This window comes from Chenopodium quinoa, unplaced genomic scaffold (genome assembly GCF_001683475.1).
Source record: "Chenopodium quinoa cultivar QQ74 unplaced genomic scaffold, ASM168347v1, whole genome shotgun sequence".
NCBI classification, from domain to species: Eukaryota; Viridiplantae; Streptophyta; class Magnoliopsida; order Caryophyllales; family Amaranthaceae; genus Chenopodium; species Chenopodium quinoa.
In genome coordinates, this window is record NW_018743977.1 from 1,391,986 (window position 1) to 1,406,029 (window position 14,044).

The 14,044-nt window shown below is 36.8% G+C and overlaps 1 protein-coding gene across 2 annotated transcripts; it reads left to right on the forward strand.

The window, feature by feature from the left end:
- Nucleotides 1-1,336: 1,336 nt before the first annotated feature.
- LOC110689713 (pre-mRNA-processing factor 39-like) lies at nucleotides 1,337-12,171 on the forward strand. 2 transcript variants are annotated; one of them, XM_021866493.1, is made up of 14 exons: nucleotides 1,337-1,520; nucleotides 2,492-2,909; nucleotides 3,200-3,303; nucleotides 4,025-4,254; nucleotides 4,834-5,001; nucleotides 6,580-6,958; nucleotides 7,463-7,606; nucleotides 8,252-8,404; nucleotides 8,498-8,614; nucleotides 9,448-9,528; nucleotides 9,731-9,880; nucleotides 11,020-11,313; nucleotides 11,395-11,502; nucleotides 11,657-12,171. In XM_021866493.1, the coding sequence occupies exons 2-14, from the start codon at nucleotides 2,525-2,527 to the stop codon at nucleotides 11,789-11,791; spliced, it is 2,448 nt and encodes an 815-aa protein (XP_021722185.1). In that variant the 5' UTR covers nucleotides 1,337-1,520; nucleotides 2,492-2,524; the 3' UTR covers nucleotides 11,792-12,171. The 2 variants fall into 2 exon arrangements, with proteins under 2 accessions (XP_021722185.1, XP_021722186.1); XM_021866494.1 differs by having other exon boundaries at nucleotides 1,338-1,520; nucleotides 11,660-12,171.
- Nucleotides 12,172-14,044: the final 1,873 nt, after the last annotated feature.

The following is a 14,044-nucleotide window of genomic DNA, read 5'->3' on the forward strand; positions in this document are numbered from 1 at the left end:
ACCCTAACCCTCCCGAAAAAACGAAAAAAAAAACTCACCGAATTCGTACAAAAAAAAAACAAAAATTACAAACACAAAAACATACCTTAAAACTTGAATTGAGTTCGAGTTTGGTTTATTAAGGCCAAATTTGACCATGAAAAGTCTAGATCTACACTTTTCATGGTCAAATTTGACCAAAAAAACATTAAATCGTACACGAAGGAGAAGGAGCGAGGAAGGAGAAAGGGGAAGGAGAAAAGGGGCGAGGAATGAGAAAGGGGAAGGATACAGGGGCGAGGAAGGAGAAAGGGGAAGAAGAAAAGGGCGGGGAAGGAGGAAGGGGCGAGGAAGGAGAAAGGGGAAGGAGAAAAGGGGCGAGGAAGGAGAAATGGCGAGGAAGGAGAAGGAAAAGAAGGAGGAGGAGAGAGAAAGAAAAGAAAGAGGAGGAGGAGATCAGAGAAAAAGGGGAAGGAGGAGAGAGAAAGGGAGAAGATGAGAGGAGAGGAGAGAGATAGGGAAAAGAGGTGAAATTTTTTATTAGGGTTCCCAAAGAAACTTCTGGATTTTTTTTTATATAGTAGAACATTCCGACGGATTTTTCCGTCGGATAAAAAATCCGTCGGAATATTTAGGTTTTCCGAGGGTATATTCCGTAGGAAAATTCCGACGGATTTAAATTCCGTAGGAAAACTAAATTTCCGACGGAATATTCCGTCAGAAGCCTATTATTCCGAGGGAATTAACTTCCGTCGCAAAAATTCCGACGGATTTTTCCGTCGTAACGAACCTTTTCCGACGGATTGTTCCGACAGACCCTAATTCCGTCGGAAAGTTAGGATTTTCCGACGGAATTTAGGTCCGTCGGAACGATTCCCTCGGAAAACGGCCTATTTCTAGTAGTGATGGGGTTTTTGGGCGGCGAGGAACGGCGACGATGGGTGGTGGAGGTGCGACTAGGGGCGGCGAGTATGACTAGGTGGTGGCTGGGTGGTGGGCTAGTTGGGTGATGGCTGGAAATTTGAAGGAATGAGTTGTTTGTGTGGATGTGTGGTGGTGGATTGGTGGCTCCATTCCTTTTTTTTTTTTAAAAAAAAAACCAAACAACATACTACTTGGAATGATTTCATTCCATTCTCTTTTATTCCCTTAGTTCATTCTATTCTGATTACCCCTGCGAACCAAACGACCGCTTAGTATTTAGGAGGGTAAATGAATTTGGAGTGAGTCTTGGAATAATGTGTGAAAATGGAAAAAATCTTGTGTAATTCTAAATAATAAAAAAGTAATTAAAAGTTACTAAAAAACTGATATGGCAGACTTTGGAGTCAGAATCTGATTTGGGATAAACTCACCCTTAGTTTTGGAACTTTAGTCAGATAAAACCTAAAGTACTACATTGAGCAGCCGTTCGCAATTCGCACAGAAAATACAGAACCGCTTTCGTTTTCTCTTCAATTGTGTTCTGGAATCTACATACTCTCAATTCTCCATTGAAGCGGCTTCCGAGCTTTCTCTCCTCCATTGAAACAGCTTCTGAGGTCAGTTTCTTTTAATCATCGAAATTCGATTTCACAATCTAGGGTTTAGTTTCACACTTTCGTTGCTTTAATTCTTAGTATAGTCTATTCAGGGTTTTTTTTTTTAATTTTTTTTTTTTTTTAAAGTGTATTGATTATTGAACTAGTGTGATTTTTTTCACGCTTTTAATCATCGAATATTAACTTCACAATTTAGTGTTAATTGTCAGTGTAGTTGATTTAGGGTTCGTGGATTGTTGAACTATTGGTAATTTTTTTAAATTATTGTTAATCATAAAACTCTATTTCACTATCTAGTGTTAATTGTTGATTAATTCAATTTAGCGTTTTTCTAAGGTGGATTATTTAACTATTGGTTATGATAATTGGAAGATTATAGCCAGAAATTTTGTTGTTGTTGGGATTTTTTTATTTTTTTTTAATTTTTTTTATATGGATTAATATTTTTAGTCATCGAATATTAACTTCACAATCTAGTGTTAATCGTTAAGTTTATTGTCAGTGTAGTTGATTTAGGGTTCGTGGATTATTGAACTATTGGTATTTTTTTTTTTTTTTTTACTATCTAATCATAAATTTATGTTTTTCACTATCTAGTGTTAATCGTTGATTAAATTCAATTTAGCATTCTTCTGAGGTGGATTATTGAACTATTGGTTATGATAATTGAAAGATTATAGCCAGAAGTTTTTTATTATTCATATTCTTAAACGCGAAGAATTTAATATGATTACTGAGTTCAATTTGATGGTTGTTAATGTGTTCAGAACCCTTTGATTGTAAGTTAGGACAGATATATATAAATTTCTCCCTCCTGCCCTGGCTCGGGGATGAGCTTGACTGCATATTCTATAAACATTAGTGATTTAGTTGATGGATTTGACCCGGTTGTTCGACTTTGACATTTACATGGGAGATGCTGATGTCTGTATTATTGGTGTTAACGAAGGATGTTTTTGTTGTCCTTGCAGTATAACTTAAGTTGCTTTATCCTAATATCAAGCATGGGTGACAGTGAAGCAGTTGTTGCTCAACCACCTACTGTTATGAGTGATACGTCGAATATGTATCCTTCTAGTGATCCTATGGATGTTAAGTTAAGTGCTCCTGAGGATGCTGCTATCCCTGTGAGCGCTGAAGATTTAGCGGAGGCAAATGCTAATTCAGATGCTATGAATTCAGATATTGATCCAACTTCGAAGCCTTCTATTGGAGAAGATGTGAACCCGGCTTCTGTAGCAGGTGAAAGCACTTCCATGGAACCAAACCAGGCGGCTGTTTATGATGCAAGTGCTAATGGGGTGGTTGATGGTCTTTCAAATGGAAATGCAACTGGCTTGCATGAGGTGCAAGCAACAACAGTTGAACAACAGTTTGAGGATGGTTCAGGTATCTTTTTTAATTCAGCTTTCTCTTGTTGAATGTTGAGGGCTGTGTCACAGCTTATGAAGTACCTGTTCAGGATGTTGCCTATTCATTTCTATGAAGTTATTATGCCAGCAATAATAAAGTCAATGATTTGGAAGATTGGATCATGCTTCTGTTGTAATATAAATATCATGCCTTTTGTGTCAACAGTGATGAATATCTTGGATTTTCTGTTGCACAGAATTGCTTGTCTTGTTTTCCTTTTTCTTTTTTGCGATTGGCTGATGAGCTACTCTTTATTTTTGTTCTAGCTTTATCTGCTGAAGAAGAACGTTTATGGAGCATAGTCAAAACCAATTCTTTAGATTTCAATGTATGGACGTCACTAATTGAAGAAACAGAAAGGGTGGCACAGGTATTATATGTTGCTTTTCTTAGTGGATTTGTATGGATTTTATTGTAATATCTTTCTTTTATCCAAAAAAAAAAAAAAAAAAAAAAACCCAGTTACATGCATCATGTTGCTCTCTGTTGTTCATGGTGTAACTTGAAAAACCTGTATACAAGTTACAATTGAGTGGTACACAGAGTAAAAAGAAAGCATAATTTTATAGTTAAGGGGACTGGACCTAATTTTTTCTGTATCCAGATAAATATATTTGAGAAACTTTCTTTCTGAAGGGGTTTGGCATAAGTGAAGCCTGTAGACTGTTTTTGATGGCAAGTTCTCTAGCATATTATCACACTATTACATTCTTTTGTTGTAGGCTTCTCTATCATGGATATTAGTAGGCCATCTTTAATTTGCTGATGAAAGATAAAGTGTTGGTGAACATTTTAGTATATGCATTGATTACATCTTATAAGCGTATTTCCATGATAGCAATGTGATATAAAAAGGCTGAAAGCTAAGTTGTTTAGACATCTTTTGCACAATGGGTTAATTTAAGTGCAAGGGGATAAAGGGGCATTTTTTTTAGCAGCCAGTACATGTTGTATTGCCATCAGCCCATCAGTACCCCATTTGACTCTTGTTAGTGTTTGACGTATGATATATTTTCATACAGAATGTGGTTGTTCCATAATTAGATAGTTTGACTTATATATTAACATGGCCTTCTGGTTTTAATATGCAGGACAATATCTTAAAAATTAGAAAAGTGTATGATGCTTTTCTCGCAGAGTTTCCCTTGTGTTATGGTTATTGGAAGAAGTATGCTGATCATGAAGCGCGATTTGGAGATATTAACAAAGTCGTGGAGGTGTATGAACGAGCCGTTCAAGGGGTGACATATTCTGTTGATATCTGGCTGCATTATTGTGTGTTCACAATTACCACATATGGAGACCCTGACACTGTTAGAAGGTAATTTCCCATTTAGTGGTTTGTGTTATTGCATAGGCCCTCTTGAGTGCTTGGATTTCTGATTGTGGACATGGTCCTTTCTGCTCTCTAACCCCATTTTGGTGTGGCTGCGACAGCGAACTCTCACGTGTATGGTGGAAAGGTTTTGGGAGTTTCACCTCAGATCTTTATAGTTCTGACTTGCAAACTCATAGCAGTGTGTTTTACTTCTTAATATGCTCTCTTATGCCCTGGATCTCCCTCCCAAATACATTTCTTGTCATTTTGTAATCCAATTAATTCAAAAAAATATTGTTCTTGTTAACTTTGACTATTGAGGAGCATCAATTTTCAAAATGCTGCTGGGGAGATCTCGTGCATTAAATGGCTAAGATAAGATGACCTCCATATCAGAGAAGTAGTTTTATACAGGAAGGTAAATTCAGCATATTTGAGCTCTTTGGAAGTGTCCTGTGGTCTTAAGTGCTTTCATCATCGTCCCAAACATTTGGGCTGTTTCCCCAAAAATTAGACTTTTGTAGATAGTGGTTGTTGTTATTTTAAGTTTATATGCCCATCATGCTCTCCTTTTTGTTGTAGGCTGTTTGAGCGAGCATTGGCGTATGTTGGAACTGATTACCTATCTTACCCTCTTTGGGATAAGTATATTGAATATGAATATACACAGCAGCAATGGGCACATCTTGCATCAATATATACGAGGATATTGGAGAATCCCAATCAACAGTTAGATCGCTATTTAACAAGGTTAGTTCCTGTGTTTGTTTCTCTTGACGATTATGAATTTTAAGCTAGTTTTTTTTTTTTTTTTTTTTTTTTTTTTTTTTTTTTTTTTTTTTTTGGGAAAGATATGATTGGTTTGCTCAGTGAACTTTGAGGCTTTAGCATCTTCTCCAAGTTCCAACCTGTCTGTTTTCGTTGTAATGATCTGTGAGATTTCATGAACCCAAGTTGGGAAATTGAGAAATGAAAGCTTTCAGTACATGGATAGCTGGCAATCTGTGTTTCCTGTCAGATTTGATGTATTAGTGCTTGAAAGTGAACAAATGGCTGCAAGTACACCACACAAGTCACTCTCCATTTCTGGAAATAAAACTTCAGTTGATTACTTTCCATTTCCTACAAAGACTATGAACTAATCCGTTCATAAATTGAAAGCAAATTCTCCTCTTGCCAAATATCTAATCAGGCTTTGTTTGGTTCATTTGATTTTTGTCCAAAGTATTATTTTATCTGTACTTATCTGAAATTATATTAAGTACTCAAAAATCGTGTCTGAAATTTTATGAAAAGCTTATTTTTATTGAACTTATTTTTATTAGAAATTAGATACAATAACATGAAACAAATAGGCCTTAATTGATATTATAAAGTTGTTGAATTATATAGTTTTTGGCTCCAATTGTATAGCTAAATGAAAAAAATGGAAGGGAATTTTTTTTTTTTTACAAGGGCATTACTGGGGCAAACTAGATTTACTAAAAGCTTCGTAAACAATCGCTGACTTTTCTTAAAATTCTTAGTGCGAGGGACATTAAGTAGGATTTTTTCAATCTTCGTCTATACATGTGAACCCTTGTTTGTTGCTGCTAGTCTCTTTATGCAATCAAAGCTGGGGAATCTATCTTTGTGATCTTGAAAACGGTGCACTGCTGTGGACTTGTGGTAGTACATTCACTTATAGAAGGCGCGTGGCCAAGGTACTACATGGGCACGTGAAAGGAATGACACGACACATTACTGTGAGTGCTGGCAACTTGTGCCTGACTACATGGCCACTTTTTTGTTGCAAAAACTCATGGCCCAGCATTCAAAGTATGAAGGTGAAATTTAGTTTGGGCACATAAGGTATGGTGGTTGTGGGGATTTGGGTGTAGGGCATACTTGGGACGCACTTTTGAAATATGTGGCAAGACACATAGCTAGTGGGCTGGGTTAAAAGACTAAGGCATGCAGGCTAGGCATGAAAAACGGCACATCTCCACCCATAGCTATCCTTACATTCATTGAACCCCCTTGCCTTGTGCCAACCTTATTTCTTTCTTTATTTGAGAAGAGTGGTTTGTAACTTCCTATCTTGCTTTTTATGGGTACTCCCCTCTAGCATTAAGCTTTTCTAGCCTATGTCATCCTTTAGAATGCTGTATAAACAGAATTACAATCCTGGTGACTGGTGCATAGTAGAATTTTAGTTTTCAACTCTGTTATGTGTGGTGCGTTGTAATCTGGCTAGTTTGAGTGTGTAGAATGGTAATGTTATTTCATATATTCAAGCGGTAATTGTTTGTATATTTAAGCCTTTTTGTTTACTTTTCTGAATCACAGTTTCAAGGAGTTAGCTGGCAGCCGGCCTCTGGCAGAGCTTAGAACTACTGAAGAAGCAGCAGCAGCAGCTGCTGCTGCTGCCATTACTGCCAGTTCAGATACTGATGTTCAAGAATCTGACAAGGATGGTAATCCTGATACAATGGAAGAATCTTCTAAACCTGTAAGTTCTGGATTAACAGAAGCTGAAGAATTGGAGAAGTATATCGCAATTAGAGAAGAGATATATAAGAAAGCTAAGGAGGCCGATTCTAAGATCATTGGTTTTGAAACAGCTATTAGAAGGCCGTACTTTCATGTACGGCCCTTGAATGATGCAGAACTAGAAAACTGGCATAACTATCTGGATTTCATTGAAGTAGAAGGGGACGTCAACAAGGTAACTGGATTTGTTTTGTGTGATCATATCTTGTTTCCGAAATTTACTAGATCTTTAGTTGCCCTCGTTATATATTGACTTACAGTTAAGTAATATCTGCTGCACCGTATGCATTTTTGGCTAAACCGGTTGATGAAGCAACTATTAAAACGGGATATTGTACTGAGACTAAAGCCTGGGCATTCGATATGGTTTCTATAAGGCTAAGTACTTCAAACCTTCATTGTGAGTCGATGTTCTGGGTTCATGATGTGTTGTCTAATAAGATTTCGTGTTTTTAAAAAATTCCAATGTTATGAATGCAGGTATCTTCTTATCCTAACCATGTATCTGTCAGGCTTGGAGGGTCCCTCCTTTGATATTGAGGGGCCTCCTTATTTCCACCAATGGAGTATTCCTTATGCGCATCTCTTTCTTGATTCTATATTTTCCCTTTATTGTCTGTACTTTGGGTATGTTTGTTGTATGTTGCAATGTTTGATGTGTTGCTATTTTGCAAGTCAGATCTTCAAGCTATATGAAAGATGCCTTGTAGCATGTGCTAATTATCCCGAGTTTTGGATACGATACATTATGTTTATGGAAGGAAGTGGAAGCATTGATCTTGCTGATAATGCACTTGCTCGTGCTACCCAAGTTTTTGTGAAGGTAATAGATTTTGTTTGTGGTGGTTGGTTTAAATCCTATGCTTGTTTATGTATTGATGTTAATCATACCTTGAAGAACATAATCATTCCAATTTTGGACAAGTTCTCTCTTTATAGATGATTATCTCAATTCGCAGACATTTATGCAAGCATGCTCATTGTAGATAGGTTTGGTTTATAGATACGACTCTTAATGCTCTGTCCTTAATATTAAGTTTCAAAAGATACCATTATACAGAGCTTATAATGCCAGGAGACAAAGAGGCTGTGTGTGAGTTGTGAGCTGGTAGTTCATGTGTTAGTGTGTCAGATACAATGTTTATTTTTACTGAATCAGTAGTTACCATGAAAAGCTAGATCTGCATTACAGCTGTCATATTTTTGTAATTTGAGAGAAGTAAAGGTTCGAAAAGCAAGAATAAATGGCTGATTCTAATGTTTCTTTAATTTGCTTGCTTGGCTCATTAATTAATCTATAGTTCATCTCCATACTTCAATTTTTTGTCATACATTCAAATGGTGTATGACCACATAGACTTGTCTTTTAAGGATTAAGTTATATCATTGATGCTTTTTTAATTGAAGATACTAAGTGGTTTGTTTTTTTTTTTTTTTTTTTTTTTTTTTAATGCGTTAATTTGTTCAGAGGCAACCTGAGATTCACCTTTTTGCTGCTCGCATTAAAGAGCAACGTGGTGATGTTCCTGGAGCTCGTGGTGCCTATCATCTTGTCCACACTGAGATCTCTCCTGGGCTTTTGGAGGCCACCATTGAACATGCAAACATGGAGCGGAGGCTGGTATAAATACTTTGAAGATGTTTAGCTTATATTCTTATAATAATTGTTCAATATATAGATGCTCTCTAATCATTGGTTTCTTTGAATCATCAGGGAAATATGGAAGACGCTTTCTCATTATATGAACAAGCTATTGCCATTGAGAAAGGAAAAGAACATTCTCAGTCCTTACCAATGTTGTTTGCCCAGTATTCTCGGTTTGTTTATCTGGTAAGTTTCACATTGTCTTAAAATTTGTGCTGGCTTAATTTTGTATCAATGTTACATAGTAATGTGGTTCTATTCTTTACGGCCATACGGGAGTATTTGGGACGTGTGGTTCTACAAATTGGTTGTAGTCGTCATGGGCAACAATCTGATTTGCATATTTTTGTACTGTAGAATGACATGTACTGTTTAGGTGTTGTGCTTCTTGTGACATACACATCTGTTTGCCAACAATCTGACTTTAGCTCTGGGTGCTTGTTAACTATGCTTTGTTTTCCTGAAATGGTTGTACAATTATTATCGCTTTTGCAAGGTAGTTTGGATTGTGATCTCTCATAAGATTGTTGGCAATCATAATCAGCATATTAGATTACAATCTGATAATTCTACAAGCTCCCAGAAATATGTAATGTTACTGAAGATCAACACTAACCTGACGTCATATTCTTAATTGTGATTGTTAATATGCGTATATTTTTGTGAAGTTTTGAACAGCATCTCCTATGTTTATTTACTAAAAATTGTAATATCTGAATCGAATAAAATAAAACATCACACTAGTCCCAACAGTTTAGCTGAGGAGTATCAAATTTACAATTGCATGCAGCCTTAAACTCCAACTCTTATTTGGAGACAATGCCTACTCTGTTTGAACCTTTAGAGCCTGTGACCTCTGTGGGGCAATCTTCCTGTTAACCTCATTTTTTTTTCTCAGCTTGCCATTATTTTACTCACAATGAGGTAATGCTGTGTCATGTTCTAATATGTTCTAATATCTGTGCTATCTTAAGGTTCTTAATGGGCTAACAGTGTCTTTGTCTTGCTTTGTTTTGTAGGTTTATGGAAATGCTGAAAAAGCTCGAGATATTCTTGTTGGAGCTCTTGATCATGTCCAATTGTCAAAGCCACTTTTGGAGGTACATTTTATTGATATTTGGAAACATAATGGTGTTTATACACCTATAAGAATACATATATAAAGATTTCATAAACTCAGCAGTCCTAAATGCCATAAATTGTTTTTTTGAAGAAGAGATATTCTTGCTGTCCAGACTGAAGTTGAGACAGGAAAAGAGGGATTCTTTTGCTGCTCTTATGAAAGTTGTTTCCATCATGCAGGCATTAATACATTTGGAATCTATCCAGTCACTCCCAAAACAAATTGATTATATGGATTCTTTGGTTGATAAGTACCTGGCTCCAGTGCCTGATAGTTCTGATGCTGCCAGTATACTTGAAAGAGAAGAATTATCAAGCATATATATGGAGGTAACTACTAGTTATATTATTTTTCTGAAAGATAATGAATTTTTTTTCATTTGTTTCTATTTTTAGCTGAAGTGACCAAGCTGTAATAGTATAGACTTCGGTTTGTCTGGTGTCCCACTTACCAATCCCCTCCCCCACCTCCCTTTTCTGATTGGATTAAGATTTTTATTTTTTTTTATTTTTGGAGTTAAGGATATCAACTCTTAGAATTGACTTATACCACTCTCTTTTGCCACTCCCTCCAACTTTCTATTGTCATTCTTGCCTTGAAGAATGTGAGAGCGAAATGACTTAGCTGTCATTGTACGTCTCAATGATCTGTTGGGGGGTATATATTGGAGAAGCACCTGTTAGCTGGAAACAAGGTTGTCCTCTCTTTGAAAAGGAGATTAGGAGAATAACTGGATTGCAGATAGCTTCCCTTTTTTTTACGGTGTAAAATAAAACCAGTACTTTAATAAGTACACTCTTCTGCTAGGTTGTCCTCGCTTTGATAAGGAGAAAAACTGGATTGCAGACAGCCTGTACCATTTTTTAATACTTCCTCCGTTTCTATTTAGTTGACGCGTTCAATTTAGACACACATATTAAGGAGAGGAAAGAGAATGAGAGAGAATGATAAAGCAAGTGGGGTAGACTAGTAAATGCGAAGAATAAAACTTACCCAAAAAGGAAACGTGTTAACTAAAAATAAACTTCCTAAAAAGGAAAACATGTCAACAAAAAAAAAACAGAGGTATGTAATAAATAATGTACAAGGGATGCTTCGTGCCTGTGAGATGTGCTAATTGATGGTCCTATTAATTTGAAAAGGAATTGAATATATTTTTAGGTGTGATTAATCACTTAATAGTATGCCCCCTTAGATACCAAGAGGTAATAAGGATTGAGATTTTGTACATTCCACTTCCTCAAATCAATATAGTAGGAACTTCATGCTCTATACTGCACTCATTTTTTTAGTTTAAGTGTGGTACATATGTCCACTGCCACTATTGAATTATGGAGATAAGCAATGAAAAGAAATCCTATTTTAGGGTGTACTCATGGAGTTTATTCTGGAACTGGATTCTGCGGCTATGTCAAAATTTCAATTCACTGTCAATATTTGATGTTGTATTGTGTAAATGAATCTGCAGTTTCTGGATCTATTTGGGGATGTACAATCCTTAAAGAAGGCTAAAGATCGGCATGCTAAACTGTTCTTGCGCCACAGAAGACCATCAGAGTCGAGAAAGCGTAGTGCTGATGATTTTTTAACTTCAGACAAAGCAAAACTTGCAAAATCATACTCTGGTGTTCCCTCAACGGCCCCAGCAACATATTCAGCTGCTCAAACTCAATGGGCAGCAGGTTATGGAACACAAGCTCAACCATGGCCACAAGCTGCTCAGACTGCAGGACAACCATATAACTCCACCTATCCCCAACAGGTATGTCTCTGCTCATAAGCTAAGCAAGACATGAGTGCTTTTTTATACATAATGATATGGTTCTTTGAATTTTTGTGTTAGGCTGCATATAGTGGATACTACGGTAACAGCTACGCCCCTCAACCAGTCCCTGCATCAGCACCTCAAACTGCTGCATATGGTGCCTACCCATCAACTTATCCAGCACAGGTATACGAGAGATTGTAATGTCTAGTAGAGAATGGAATAAATTTTGTTGATGAATGACTGAAATCTGAATTAGATATTTGCTGTTATATTCAACCCTGCTTTATGTCTACTTGTAGCAAACATATCTCAACTATGTGAATTGATGTTTTCTTAGCAGGCTTACCCTCAACAACCATATGTGGCACCAGTGGCACCAGTAGCTGCAGCCCCAGCCCCAGCCCCAGCCCCAGCCCCAGCCCCAGCTCAATCTGGTGCTGTTCCTCAAGCATATTATGGTACTTACTATTGAGATGGTCAGGTTAATTCTGTCGTGATTTGTATGTCCGGCTGCTTTATCGTCCCACTGGTTTCAGCATATTTGGCTGCGAGGAACCATTTTTCTGTTGCTCTCACCGCTGGTGACACATGGGAGAAGATGTTCTTTTTGGGAGGGTAGGATTAGGATATCTTGTGAATGATGTCAAATTTTACAATTTACAGAGTACAAGAGTGTAGAAAGAACATATGCCAGTTCCTTGGTTTTTTTGGGTATTCTCAGCATTTTCTAGGCTAGGATGATTAGGTTAGCAAAAAGCACGACAGAACAGTATGTGACTATCGCTTGTATTGTTTTTATTTTTGTTTCTAATGCCTATACTAATTGCCAAATTGATAATCTGTTAGTGTTAACATCATGGTCAAATTTTGATTTAGCCATAGCAGTTGGTGATTTTTGGAAGAATGATCGAAATAATGCATTAACTTGATCGCCACTGCCTTACTGCATAGGCTTTTTTGAAGGTACCTTCCTGGGTGCCTATCTGCTTGAATGCGTGAAGCGTGATGCTTGCTTATGCCTGGTCCCTTGGATTGCATATAATGGTATAAAGATACTCCCTCTGTTTTTGACTTTTTTCTAATGCATCACTTGAGTCACTTTGGTTTGCACAATTACTAATACAACTTTGCAGAACTATTAGATATCTTCAATTATATGCATAACGTACAATCAATATCTTTAATTAGCGAGAGTGAGGGATAGCTCAAGTGGTTAGAGCTCCCCTTCCGGTGTTAGGTGATCCTTGGATCGATTCTCATCATTCGTTCTTGTGGCTCTCTAAACACCAAAAAAATAAAAAATAAAAACTTTAATTAGCTATTGTTACTTTTTTTTAATCCAGTTTGTACAATAGCTAATATATATATATAGGGAGTGGATCATGTGAAAACAAGTGTTAAGCTGAAAACTAAAAACAAGCGATCTTGACCATTGAATTTCATCTAATGGGTTAGATTAGATCTGGTGTATTTAAGTGTTTTGTTACCTAATTTATGACATTATCTCTCTTTTATTTTTACTCTATTTTTCTCTCTCCTCCATCTCACGATCTCCATCTCCCTCCTTCTCTCTCCTTCCCAAATCAAAATCAATGTTGAAAATCATCAAATTACAGAGAAATTTGGTTCAATCTTCATCGATTTCGTCGTTATCTTCGGAAACCCAGCTGCAATTTCTTCGGTTCTTCATCAATTTCTCAATCAACAATCTATTATGTGAGTTAGTCATTTTTCATAATTTGAGTAGATTTCAGATTTTTAATTTTCGATTTTATTTGGCAAATTTATCAAATTTTTTGTTTCTGCGATTTTGTTCGATTTCTTGAGCGATTTTGCGTGTTTTGTTCATCAATTTGGTTCGATTTCCAGTGCGATTTTGCGACTTTTGCTCATCAATTTTTTCGACTTTTTTTCATCAATTTTTTTCGATTTTGTTTGATTTTTGCGATTTCTTGTTCGATTTTGTTCGATTTCCTGTTTTACTAATCGATTAACTTTAGTTTCTTCCTTAATTTCAATGATTTATTCGGTTCAGTCAAGTTTTTCCACCATTGTCAAGTTTTTGTAGTGGAAGAAGAAGCGTATGAGGAGATTTAAGAGGAAGCGCCGAAAGATGAGACATAGATCTTAGTAGAAGAAGATTTACAGCTTTCATGATTTTTCAGTGTTGTTGAAGCTTTTTTCTGGCGCCCATGGCGAATCAACGGTGGCGCCACCACCACCTCCACCACAGCAACACCAGCATCAGCACCTTTCTCGCCGATTTCTTCCCATTGTTACCTCCATCGTCGGCGTCTTCTTCCTCTGCTTCTTCGCTCTCTCGCTTCTCGCTCCTCGTCCTTCTCGCCTCCTTCACCATGGCCACTCTCGCAGCTCATCTTCCATCTCTTCGGTATTCTCTCTCCTCTGACACTATAATTGCAACAATTTTTTTGATTAATTTGTGTTTTTTTCGCTTTGTTTAGGTTGACGATGCTTCCATCGGAGTTTCGATCTCTTCCGTTCTGGTTAGGGCTTCCGATGATTATTTTTGGTTTATTTGAATTCAATTTTGTGATTTTTAAGTGTTGCTTGGATCTGATTTTTTGATTTTGTTGTTTTCTGAAATGTAGGATATTGGAGGAAAATCTAAACATGATATTTGGAGGTCTAGAGATTCTGAATCTTTCTACGGGTTGTAGCAATGCCAGCAGTAAATGAGTCAAAATTGATATAACTACCTTAT

What these genes read in the sequence shown, in the direction of transcription:
- LOC110689713 (XM_021866493.1), top strand. Translation starts at nt 2,525, where the DNA reads ATGGGTGACAGTGAAGCAGTTGTTGCTCAACCACCTACTGTTATGAGT. An exon ending in TAGAAGGGGACGTCAACAAG is followed by an intron (nt 6,959 to 7,462) that starts GTAACTGGATTT and finishes TTTGCAAGTCAG; the next exon opens with ATCTTCAAGCTATATGAAAG. An exon ending in CAAACATGGAGCGGAGGCTG is followed by an intron (nt 8,405 to 8,497) that starts GTATAAATACTT and finishes TTGAATCATCAG; the next exon opens with GGAAATATGGAAGACGCTTT.